This window comes from Physeter macrocephalus, chromosome 5, assembly GCF_002837175.3.
Source record: "Physeter macrocephalus isolate SW-GA chromosome 5, ASM283717v5, whole genome shotgun sequence".
Taxonomy (NCBI): Eukaryota; Metazoa; Chordata; class Mammalia; order Artiodactyla; family Physeteridae; genus Physeter; species Physeter macrocephalus.
In genome coordinates, this window is record NC_041218.1 from 89,482,285 (window position 1) to 89,495,012 (window position 12,728).

The 12,728-nt window shown below is 38.0% G+C and overlaps 1 protein-coding gene across 2 annotated transcripts in view; it reads right to left on the reverse strand.

Annotated features, from left to right (window-relative positions):
- Positions 1 to 12,728, reverse strand: part of RELN (reelin) — a 538,742-nt gene that overhangs the window by 215,870 nt on the left and 310,144 nt on the right. For both annotated transcript variants that reach the window (XM_024115956.1, XM_024115957.2), the window contains exons 9-10: positions 9,064 to 9,160; positions 5,890 to 6,130 (exon numbers count right to left, since the gene is read on the reverse strand). In XM_024115956.1, coding sequence (XP_023971724.1) covers positions 5,890 to 6,130; positions 9,064 to 9,160 — 338 coding nt within the window. The remainder of the gene's footprint in view (positions 1 to 5,889; positions 6,131 to 9,063; positions 9,161 to 12,728) is intronic.

The window sequence follows — 12,728 nt, forward strand, 5'->3', positions numbered from 1 at the left end:
AAATCTAAAGAAGATAAGGAGAAATATGTACTATGAATGCCAGTGACTCATTTTTATATTTCCTATTTGACCTGCCACCCTGAAACATTATTTTCAACATCAACTGGACAGTTTACATACTCACTACTCTCTCTATTACCTTATTTTATGAACGGTAGCACTTAAAAAAATCACTTGTTGTTAATAAAGAAAACTACTATTAATAATATAATTACATGAATGTCATTTCAACTTAATTCCAGTGGAAACTATTTCTTATTTTGATTGCCAAAGTTACACCTACAGGCAATACTTGTGTCCAACTTAATCAAATTACTGCATTTGATTCTGATATTACTTTAATGACATATAAGGATGACATAATTTGTGAGTTCTGTATTTTTTCTATCGTATCTCCCCCCATTGGAGCTATCAGCTCAATCCTTTGCCTTTTACATATTTTTCTCCATATTCACTTCCCTGTAGAGTTTATTTGTTCTCAAAGTTTTCAATGAAGAGGACACATACTTATTAGCCCTTTATATATGCCAAGCACTGTTCTAAGGGTTTTACATGTATCTTCTTATTTAATTATCACAACATGAGATGGATACTATTATTAACCCTGTTACAGGTGAGGACACCAAGGAACCAAGAGGTTAAATAACTTGCCCCAAACCACATGGCTAATAAACTGTGAAACCAAGATTTGAACCCAGTTAAGCCCATTTTCTTAACAGTTGTGCTATATCCAGTCCCATTCACAATATTTTTAGCTGCCTGCATGTCATCGCTGAATATAAAATTTATTTTCTTTCCCCACAAACTAGATCTTGATATTTTTTCAGCTTTTCATTCGTTCAATTAGCACAATGTATCATGTACCAATACTGGAGATTCAAAAATGGTAGAAACCGTTCCTGAGCTTAAGAAGCTAACACACTAACCAGGGAGACAGAAACATAACTGCAAAGCAATGTTGTAAACACTCTCATAGATGTATATTTACGGCATAACAGAATGTTGAAATGGAACTAGGTTAGTGTTGGATTTGGTTAAGGTGCCAAGAAAATAGGTAGCAACTGCTCCACATTCCAAAGAGAGGTGATGGACCAACTATAAGGACTTAGCAAAAGAGGCGGTAAAAATGGCTTAGCCACTTACTCAAATTGAGAGCACACAAGCCTGAAGCTGAAGTAAGTAGGCATCTGGAAAGCAGAGAGATGATTCCTTTAGAGAGGGTTGTTGGTGAACTGTGGGTCACACCCATGCCCTTGTCAGGGGAGGAGGGTACCTTCCCCTTGCCTCAAGCCTGGTGCTCAGGACTTCAAGAACACCCCTTGGAAGGGATGCTCTAAGGGCTTAAACTAGTGCCTGGGGCTGCCTGGCAGGTAGCTGGGTAACAAGAGGGCTGCACTTCAAAGTAATTAACTTCTCTTCTCCCAATGATGGATTCAAGGTGAATGTTTACCACAGACTAGAATTGGGCCCATGCACGCAAGGGGCAGTCTGGTTTGTCTAAGATCCTGCCCCCAAGGTCTTCCTGGAGGGGCAAGGAGCCCTTAGCAGAAAGAGGCTGAGGTCATGAGTCAGAGGCCCAGTGGCTAGGAGTGGAAGTAGACATGACCTGAGAGATGCAATGGGGAGCTACCGGTGAGAAATCCCCAGTTCTGGTGAAAAGTAGGGGCATTTCCAAAGAGCTTTTTGGTAGAACCAAGAGAGAGCCAGCTTTGATCATTTGCCAGACCAAGGGATCAATAATTCCAGCTTACAGCATCTGCCTCTTGATTCTTCTCGTGCTTCCTGACCCAGCCCTGGATGGTTCAGAGGCTAAAACTCATGGCGGTTAGCGAGGAGGGAGAAGGAGCTGACCTCTATCTCTATCCCTACTCAGCAGACCTAAGCTGGAGGAGAGGAGACTCTATGGGCGAAGCTTGGAGTTTGCATTATTACGGTGAACTGTGTGGTATTTGTTTTGGAACGGAGACTGGGGACTAAAGTGATTGATTGCTTTTTTGGTCTAACAGTAGTCTTGGGACCTGCCTTAGGTTTGTGCAAAAAGGATAGAGATTAAAAAAGCTGTCTGAGTGAATGTGAATGGTCACTAGTGAGGAAGAAAGAATGTTTTTTTGTAGCCAGTCTCCAACCTCAAGTCCTGCTTATTCAACCTCATGGTTATAGCAGCACAGAGAGGAGCCAGATAGAAAAGAGAAAGGTGGAAAAGCATGTCTAAAGGGGTGGGAGTGTGAAATTCTGTGTTGTATTTGTGAGGCTGGCGCACAGGGGAGCAGGAGATGAGCATGAAAAGTTAGGCTGGGCCGAGATTGGAAATCGCCTTGAATTACATGCTAGGGAGTTTGGCTTGTCTCCTCTAGGCCTACACAGGAAGCCATCAAAGGTCTTGAGTATGGAGGGTGCATGATGTAATTTCTTTTAAGGAATGACCATGTCATTTTTTGTCAGTGACATCCCTTTGTATGATCCTTGGCTCCAACCTCCTCATCACAGGAAGTCTGCTACCATGAGACTGTTGATTTCTCCTTCTTTAGTGTCCCCCTGTTCTCACTCTATTTCACCTTCCCTATAGGTTACTGCAAATGCCTCCTACCTCCATATGGAAAATATTTTAATACTCCTTTCTCCTTAAGTTCACTTTAGGTCAGCAGTGGTGGACCAGTAACTATGATTGTGAAGATAATATCAGCTGTTGTAGTGTGGAAGAAAAGGAAGCAACCAGTGCTTGGCCTGAACTTACTAACTTCTGATGTAACAAAATCTGTCACTCAGAGAAAGGAATATATAGTACAAATGGAATAAAGCTGGAGCAAGATCAAGAAATACGAGAAAAACAAGAATCTTTCAGCCTATAGCCAGAGAGTGATGGTGAAGAAAACAGGCAGATAAATTAACAAATAGATGATGGGAAGAAACCCAGGACCAATAGGGAGCATGTCAGTTTATATTTACTACTTGTAAGAGCAAAGTTATGTGGAGCTGAGAGCAAGAGTTCTGAAGTCGGATTCCTGTATGTGAACCCTGGCTCTGCCACTGGAAAAGGGGCATTCTGGATAAGTTACTCAACACCTCCATGTCCACTTTCCACATCTGTAAAATGGGGCTAATAGAGCACATTTTTATAGGTTTATAAAGATCAACTATATGGGATTATACATATATAATCTCACATGCACATCTGGAATAGCAAGTCCCTAGAATAATAAGTGAACGATAAAAAGTAGCTGTTCAGACTTCCCTAGTGGCGCAGTGGTTAAGAATCTGCCTGCCAATGCAGGGGACACGGGTTCGATCCCTGGTCTGGGAAGATCCCACATGCCGCGGAGCAACTGAGCCCCTGTGCCACAACTACTGAGCCTGCACTCTAGAGCCCGCGAGCCACAGCTACTGAAGCCCGCGCGCCTAGGGCCCGTGCTTCGCAACAAGAGAAGCCACTGCAATGAGAAGCCCGCGCACCTCAATAAAGAGTAGCCCCCACTCGCTGCAACTAGAGAAAGCCCGCGTGCAGCAATGAAGACCCAACGCAGCCAAATAAATAAATAAATAAATGAGGAAATTGTTCACGTTCAGAGCAATTAAAAAAAAAAAAGTAGCTATTATTATTTAACCAAAGAGTATCCTATCTGTGCTTGGACACTTTTCCTTGAATAAACTCTACTTTGTAATGATGCACACTTTCTTGATTGCTGTTAGACCCGATCTTCGATTTAGTTAAGATGTAAACATCTTGGAGAGTTTTAATGAATATACAAAAGATAACGTATAGGTTGAACAAACAAACATCCTCAAAACTAAAAAGTCCAAAATAAAGCAATGTTCAAAACATGTCCTATGACCAATAGGAACATCGAGATATGCCTTCTAATTGGTTGTATTCAGTTTTCATCTCAGAGGCCACCCAGTAAAGGAACAATATTTGGTGGAGAAATTGCATATAATTTAAATGAACAATTTTTATTTCTAGAACTCCAAACCACTTGGCAAAAGCAATTTTTTCATGCTTAGATGTTTGAGCCAAAAAGCAAAAGGTTGGTCATGCAAATGAGTTAAAATGACAAACTCTTAGATTTTATCATTGCACTTACTTGAAATTTTAAAAAGAAATATCAGAGGGACTTCCCTGGTGGCCCAGTGGTTAAGAATCCACCTTCCAACGCAGGGGACGCGGGTTCGATCCCTGGTTGGGGAACTAAGATCCCACATGCTGTGGGGCAACTAAGCCTGCATGCCACAACTACTGAGCCTGCACGCTCTAGAGCCCGTGTGCCACAACTAGAGAGCCCATGAGCCACAACTACTGAGCCCACACTCCACAACTAGAGAGAAACCTGCGCGTTGCAACAAAGAGCCCTCCTGCCACAACGAAAGATCCTGCATGCCGCAACTAAGACCCGATGCAGCCAAATAAATAAATAAATTAAAAAAAAAAAAGAAACATCAGAGAAAAGTTTCTACTTGATAACCAAAGACCCTGGAATAAATCATTACTACAATGACTTTTTTCTTAGTAGGCCTAGGTAACTAGGCAAGTCTCAAACATGTGATTAGTAAGCTTATGAGTAAGATGAGAGACCACAAAGCAAAAGTATACTCCACACAAAGTTGTAATTTAAGTAACCATTACTATGAAGCAAAACCACACTTCATGCATTTTTATCACGGGTGGTACCAAAGTACAGTGCATTAAGGCACCAAAAAGCTAATTACATTAGTATAACGATGACTTACAAAACAAGGCATAAAAAGTACACTTATATATTAAAGGGAATTGAGACCAAATAATCACCAATGATTATCACGGGAAAAGGATGTGAATCCCAGGCCCTGAGGTCTCCATGTGTTTCCTGGGTTTCTTCTTGCCAGTGTTAAACAGTGACAACAGAAATCCTTCTCTTAGTCAAGTAGTAATAGGATATGACATAGGATATCCTTACAAAGGTTCTTTTCCATACCCATATGAAAGGCATCAATGGACTCTCTTTAAAGGAACCAAAGTTTTAGGGTCTTTGTCAAAACAAATTTCCATAAGGTTTACTGGGTGTTTTCTCATGCTGAGCAAAGATGATGCCTGTTCCTAATGCTAGTCAACTGGTGTAATTTCATCAACTTAAAACAAAACATCTAGAGTTTGATTTGTTAAGCAACAAGTTACTGTATCAGGGGAGTTTCCTAAAAAGGTGAAGGTTTTCTAAATAATTTGGAACCATTTTGAACCATGTTTCTAGAATTCAAATAAATTATTAAAAGGAGATGAGCATCTTAGATCTTTATATTCTGCTTGGGACTCCTCTTGTGACCTCACCCCCACGCAGCACAGGATTTTTTTTGTACCAGTGAGTCACATTTTAAAAAATTCTTCAATCTGCATCTGTACTTTATTTGTATATACTGGAAACTTGAGAGAGTCCAGTTGAGGGTCTAATGGTATTTTTAAATATTGCCTAGGCACAATTTCTTACTCTACATACTCTCTGGACAGACAAGCCCATGATTTCAATTCTCATTCAAAAGGTTGATAATTGCCAATTTTGGATCTTCCTCTGAGTTTCTGATCCATACATCTAACCTCCCACCAGATGTTTCTTCTTGCCTGCCCCCAGGATTATCAAAATCAACATGTCTAAGGTGAATTCAGCTCCTGTAATCCTGTTCCTCTTCCTGTTTCCTGTTTCAACAAATGGCATGGTTCAGCCCAGTACATGGCACCATGGATTCTCAAAAATACTTGTTAAAGGGATGAATAAATGAATGATTTTCCATGCTTACAAGGGAGGGTAAAGTAATACTACCTATTCTTTTAATAGTGGCTTTAGTAAAACTGTTATCTTTGTACAATTTGGTTTACTGAGCTTTAGGTTTTAGAGGAGAGGAGAAGGAACAAAAGAGAGATCAAACCTTCACTGTAGCTCCTGGGAAGAAAAGCCAGTTGCCCGTGTCTATTGGATCCAGATTATCTTCTAAAACAACTTGTCTGTGAGCTGAGTTGATGACCAGGACGTTATCTAAAGCCCAGCAGGCTTCATATACTTCACCTACTCGGAGATTTTCCTGCTTCCACTGAAACTGGACGTTCTCCCCTTTGGCGTCTTCAGGAAGGTAGAGGATATGGATGATTGTGCTGACATTGGAAGGGGCTCTGGAGAGATGAGAATTGGTGTCACAATAAAGTTCAACAGTGTCCACTTTACTTTTCTTATAGATCCTTTTTGTTTCTTAATTAAGACTGTGGTTTTCTTATCTTAAAAATATTGTACACATTACAGATTAAATACTTACAATCCCATACCCCTTAAATCTTTTAATACATGCTGATTATTAAGATGTTCGTATTGAGTGATGAAAGTTTAAATATTAAATGTCTTTATGAGCTTTACGTTTAACACAAGGTAGACAGTAAGCATATTCAGGCAAGCCAGTAAAGGGATAATTGAAGAGAAAATAGTAAACAACTGCCATGGCTCCTGTAAAAAATCAAAGTGTATCCAGCACAGGTTTTTGTGAACAGTAGACACTCAATCTAAAACCGTATACTTGGGACTTCCCTGGTGGTCCAGTGGTTAAGGCTCTGTGCCTCTGCAGGGGGCACACGTTCGATCCCTGGTCGGTGAACTAAGATCCCGCATGCCGCGAGGCCAAAATAAATAAATAAAATAAATAAAAGCACTTTAAAAAAATAAATAAAAATAAAACCATATATTTTTTATGATACTGAGAAGAAAAAAAGGAGAAAAACTATAAAATTATCCTAATTTTAATTCTTACTTTGAAATTTTGCATCTATTAGAGATCATTCTATGCTATATGTTTCATAATCAGTCTTTATGTAATAGTTATTTTATTTCTAGTAACCAGATACATTTTTGTTTTGAAAATGTCAGATTTGCCATGAGAATTAAATGCTCTCATTTAGAATTCTTTAGAATTCCATGCAGACCAGTCTTTAAAAACATGATATAATTTAACATGATTTTTATATTACATCTGTTACATCTAGGTCCTTTTGCTATATAATATTTTTATTAAACATTTTATTCTACCAAAGTAGAAACCTGCTACAGTAAAAATGATGGCTTTAGCCAAGATTAAAAGTAGTACTAAAATACAAACTAGTAGTACCCAGGGCTTACTATAAATCCGTTTTGAAAGGACTAGAGAAAAGCCATATTTTTCACTCACCAATGAAGCACACAGAAATCCGTAGAATTGTCTGTGTAGGTTATGAATGGTGTGCCTTACCTTTGGGGGTAATCAATTCCCCTTTCCTTTAAAATATTTAATGATGACTATGTTTTTAACTTCAAAAAGAATTTAAACTAATGAAGATGCTACATTTTAGCTTTAGGAAGTGATTGAAAATATGTCCACTCTGATCACTAATGGTAAATTTACATTAAATGAGTATGATAGTTTGGTGCCTGGACTAAAATTGAAAGTCTCATTTAGTGAAAAATAAATGGAATCAGCTGAGTGTGATCTTTATATCTTTTTTTTTTTTTTTTTTTTTTTTTTTGCGGTACGCGAGCCTCTCACTGCCGTGGCCTCTCCCGTTGCGGAGCACAGGCTCCGTACGCGCAGGTTCAGCGACCATGGCTCACGGGCCCAGCCGCTCCGCGGCATGTGGGATCTTCCCGGACCGGGGCCCGAACCCGTGTCCCCTGAATCGGCAGGCGGACTCTCAACCACTGCGCCACCAGGGAAGCCCGTGATCTTTATATCTTGTAATTAAATGTGTACTCTCACTATTTGTCATATCAAAAGCATGTAGCTGTTTTTCAGCAAGAAACAGCACTACAATTTATCTAAACTATGGTGTATAACTATTAGAGAAAAAATGAAGGCATGAGTAAAACTTCCAATACTTATGCTACTTTGCTTAAATCCATTTATATAAATCAGTATTTAATATGAATGCATTTTCATAGTAACTACTAGAAATTAGAAGGAAGAGCAAAATGCTCTGTTATAAAACTGGCAACTGGCACAGCATGTCAGAGCTTGGCTTGTACAAGGTGTCTATAAATAATATCTTATCCTGCCACAGAGGGAGACAATCTACTAAAATCCATGAGTTAGAATCATTTTTCTCAGTTTTTGGTTAAACTAGAGCTTGAACGTGTGAGAGTTTTATTTTTATTTGAAATACTACTAGAAACTTTGGACAGATTGGTTTAATATTAAAGACTAAGAACCTAATATTTATTCTTCTCCCCCAAATAAATCACAATTCTTTCAATATGGAAAAATGGTAAGGAAAATAGCGTGAGAGAAAAGAAAACTGTCACAGAACTGATGGAAAATGTTCTATGTGAGTCATGCTAATTTAAGAACTAAACTGATCAGAATAACCACTTAATAAAATTTCAAGGTATTTTTTTCCTTTAAATACCTCACCATACCTGAAATTAAGCACCCATTTTGAATTTTATTTTATGATTTAAACTACACAGAAATAGTTAACACAGTTTGAGTTTTGCTAAATTTAATCAAATATTTTCAACCTGAATGACCTAATTTTCTTTTTTCAAAGGGATTTTTTTTAAATAAAGAAAATGTAATAAATGATTACAAGTCGCATCACAATTATGATAATAGAATTTTAGAACTGGCCTTAGGGAAGTTAGAAGGAAAATGACAGAACCAGAGATTAGATCCAAAAGGCTATTAACTCATTATCATCACAGACTGGAAGGAATTTAGGTGGTAATCTGATATATTCCTAGGCCTATAAACCAGGCCACAGCCAGGCCACCTAAAGAGATGGGTGGTGATGTTATTTTGTGGAGAATTCCATCAGAAAGGTTACTATCTCAAATGTACTTTTACCAAAAATAAATAGTTTGTTATAGCTACTACTGACAGTGGTAAGTACTGAATGGAAAATGACACTTTTAACAATACCTTCTTCAAATAGAGCAGGTAATAATATGTGCATCAATGTAATTCAACATAATTAACAACCAGAGTACTTTTAACCATGAGGAATAAAGCCAGTGGTAGAATGAAGGTAAACAGGGAAGCAGAAATCCACCTAAGTCAAAATTTATGAAGATACTTTAAATGATAACAAACCTAATTTTCTCAAGCTGAATCCAGTCCACAGTATTATTCTTGGCATATGACACAATGATGCAAGGGTCTGAATAACTAAAGCGACATGAACCTGAACCTGTAAATAGCAATAACAATAAATTTCAAAGTTAATACAGTGTAACTACATATTATCCTTCCTGATAAATACGCTAGTTAATTTTCTAACCACTTAGATAGTTATTTGATCATTTCCCCATTCTTCTAACTATGCTAAAATTTCTTGTAATCTGTTCTGATAAACATTATTTGATAAATAATTTTAAGAGTTGAAAAAAGGTAAATTTCAGGTCTCTTTAGAAATATATGAACTTCTAAATTAAATTACAATATAAGCGTTCAGTTCTATGCCAAGAAATATCTAAATATTATAGAATGATTAATATGGATCTTACAAGTTAATATCAATAATGATTTCATTTAATGGCATGTAAGTCATTCAGTTGTATGATGAATAAAAATAGCATTCTTCTTCTGTGTGTGTGTTATTTAAATGATGAGGCAGTATGTGAGAAACTAAAACACTGTAAAGTAAATTCAAGTACTAAATGAATGAGAGCTATTAGATATATGACTGATATTATTCTACTACAAACCAACATTAAAGATTTAAAAGAGAGACATTATGTCCCACTGTGGATATCCGGTCATTGTTTTTCACTATAATTTTCAATACTGGAGATATGACTACCAAAGAAAGTTTTAAAACTCTGATAAGAATTTGTTTTTACATGTTCAATGAATACATACAAGAAAGCACAATTTGACTGTAATATCAAAGATCTTCATAGATTCCGAAACCAGCCATGAAACATAAGCCAGGAGTTTATTGTAACTCAATAGCAGGGTTTTTTATACTATATTAAAAACAAATGAACCAAAATAAAAAGAAATAGTGCAATTTATTTTTAACTTTCATCCATCTGCTAGAGGAGCCTTGGTTTCAGCAAACGGCATCTGTTGATGGTTTTTACATTTGTAGTACTCAGGAGTTCCAAGCTTTAATCAAACTCATTTATTTTATTTCAGTGGTGTTTAGTACAACACCAGTTAGTGTGCAATTGCCAAAGCTGGCAGTGTGCTAAAAAGGCCAAACAGCAGTTTTCCTAGATTTATTCGCACAGCTAAAATGTAGATGAAAAAGCATGAGAGAAGGCTACTGAAAGGAAAGTTACACAGCAACCCTGAGCTCAAACAGAAATCTACTTTATGCCATTTTGATCATTGCTAAGTTCCACCTTTCTTAAGCAGCTGCTTAAAATAAATATCAAACTGTGGCGCCGGAAATGGAAACAGCCAGGATTATTATGTGAGACAAACATCAACACAAAGAAATATGAGGTCTGGCAGACAATCTGTTTTTTCAAAAGACAGTTCAAACTAGCCTAAAGAATGTAAATGGTATTTTTGTGCTTTCTTCGTGTTTTATACACCGTAAGTACTTAAAAGCAAATGTATAAGGTGAATCCCAAAAAAGGAAAGGATAGAACAAATGATAACCAAAAAATGTCCCTTACAGAAGCAATTGAGTGGAAATTATTTACAAATTGAAAAAAGAGAAGGAAGGCTGATAAACAAGAAAATAAAAATGTGTCTCAATATGACCCTGATGACCAATATGACCCCTTTCTTGTCTATTTTCTTATGTTACCATCTCAGTGTTGGGAGAATAAGTTTACTATGCATCCATAAAACAAAAAAGGCACCTGGCCGGTGACTCACTTTTCCTGAGTCATTAAACTCTTCTGTACCTAAACTATTAATATCTTCTGAACTCATCTCCTCCTCACTATTGTCAATGGACTCTTAGTAGCTCTTGCCAAAACTTTTTAATAATGATTAGCTGGTCTCCCTGTCTTCAGCCTTACATGTCCTCACCTAGCCTCACTCTTGGCAGTGCTCTTCCTACAAGTGAACTGAATTGTTACCTCCCTGCTTATAATCCTTCAACAATTTTTCAGTCCCTTCAGGAGAAAGCAGTACTTCTACCCCAGTGAGATAAAGGTGCACAGTTTCTAGAGACCAAATGTGTACCCTGGAAAACGGAACTAGCCCAGGCTTGCCATGTGAAAAGATAGCTCAAAAGCCACAGGGACTCCCAACAAAGGAGTGGACAACTAGAAGACCAGGACTGAGGTGTGCGGTACGAATGGACACCCGGAGGAGAGGTACTGCCTATGCCAAGGGAACTTCCCCTCCTGGAAGAAGCGCCACCCAAGAGAACCAGTCGGCTTTGGATAGCTGCCTCCCTCTGGGACCACTCCCCATCCAACTACCATCCCAAATGGTGCCAAGCCAGTGATAAATGATTCTCCATGCCCACTCCTAATACAGCTGTTCCACATAGACTGGGTGAATTTCTTCTTCACATAAGCCCTTCTGAATTGCAGCCCCACTGTCACATAGACTTCTGTCAACAGAATAAGATTTCCCCTTGCCCAGGTTGACAACGGTTGCTTGACTCTGTGATAAAGGGAGGAAAGAGTTAATTTACGTCCACGTGCCCAGGTGTCTAACGCCACCCCCAACTCCCTGCTCCCAGATCCGGTGGTGCAGAGCTATCACATACCTCAAAGCACCTCTGATGCACTGACGAGACAATAATGAGCAGGTGCCACCTACAACAGGTACTTCATTCTTTCCCCTCTTAAATCAAAGATCTTTAATTGCCAAAGCTGATATTTAAAACCAGAAAGGAAAGACAAACCCAAGTGAAAAATGCAAAATATCCTCTCACTTGCAGATCCATTTTCTCTCCTTCAGATCACTTTCAATGTAATTGTAATCCTTCACTCTAAAGTAGTAATTTTGCAAGGATTTAAACAATTGCTGAAGGGGGGAAGATAATTTAGAACCATGGTTATAAAAGTATGGCCTGAGAACCATGATGAACTTAACCAGGTCTAAAAATTCAAACTCTTTCTTTGATTCTTACCGACAAATGAGGAAATTCCATATATTTTCATTTTTACCCACATCAAGGATACAAGTAGCCTACAAAGTGATTAAGGGTTCCTAAAGTTTGATACTCATAGATAAAACTGATGAACTTCTAGAACTTACTGAGGACCCCCATCTAACAGTCTAGGATATCTGGCTACAGTGTAGAGCTACAAACACCAGGATTACTGCAATATCCCCAGTTTGGGGGAGGACAGGATATTTTGTGTTAAAGGTACCTCATGAATGTTGTTTCCAGTTGGTCTTGGCTGTAAATTCTTGATTTTAAATTGACAAATAAATTGATAAATGATAAAGATAAACCTACATTAATTTACTGTAACTGTCATTTACATTATTATTGATTATTTAGTCAATCCCATAGTACATAATGATGGATACTTTTTTCAGCAACATTTCTGGCCTATTATTGGCGTACAGTTTGTCCTATGGCTTAAGACATATATTGATTGCAGTATAACTACAAGCCATCTCTACTCCTCTGCTAAAGCAGATATCTACATAATGCCTTGAAACTATCTTGCAACAAAACCACCTTTCATTGATGATGTCCTGAATTTGTGCTATTGAATTTGTGCCTATGAATTTATGCTATTTTTTTTTTTTTTTTTTTTTTTTTTTTTGTGGTATGCGGGCCTCCCCCTGCTGCGGCCTCTCCCGTTGCGGAGGACAGGCTCCGGACGCGC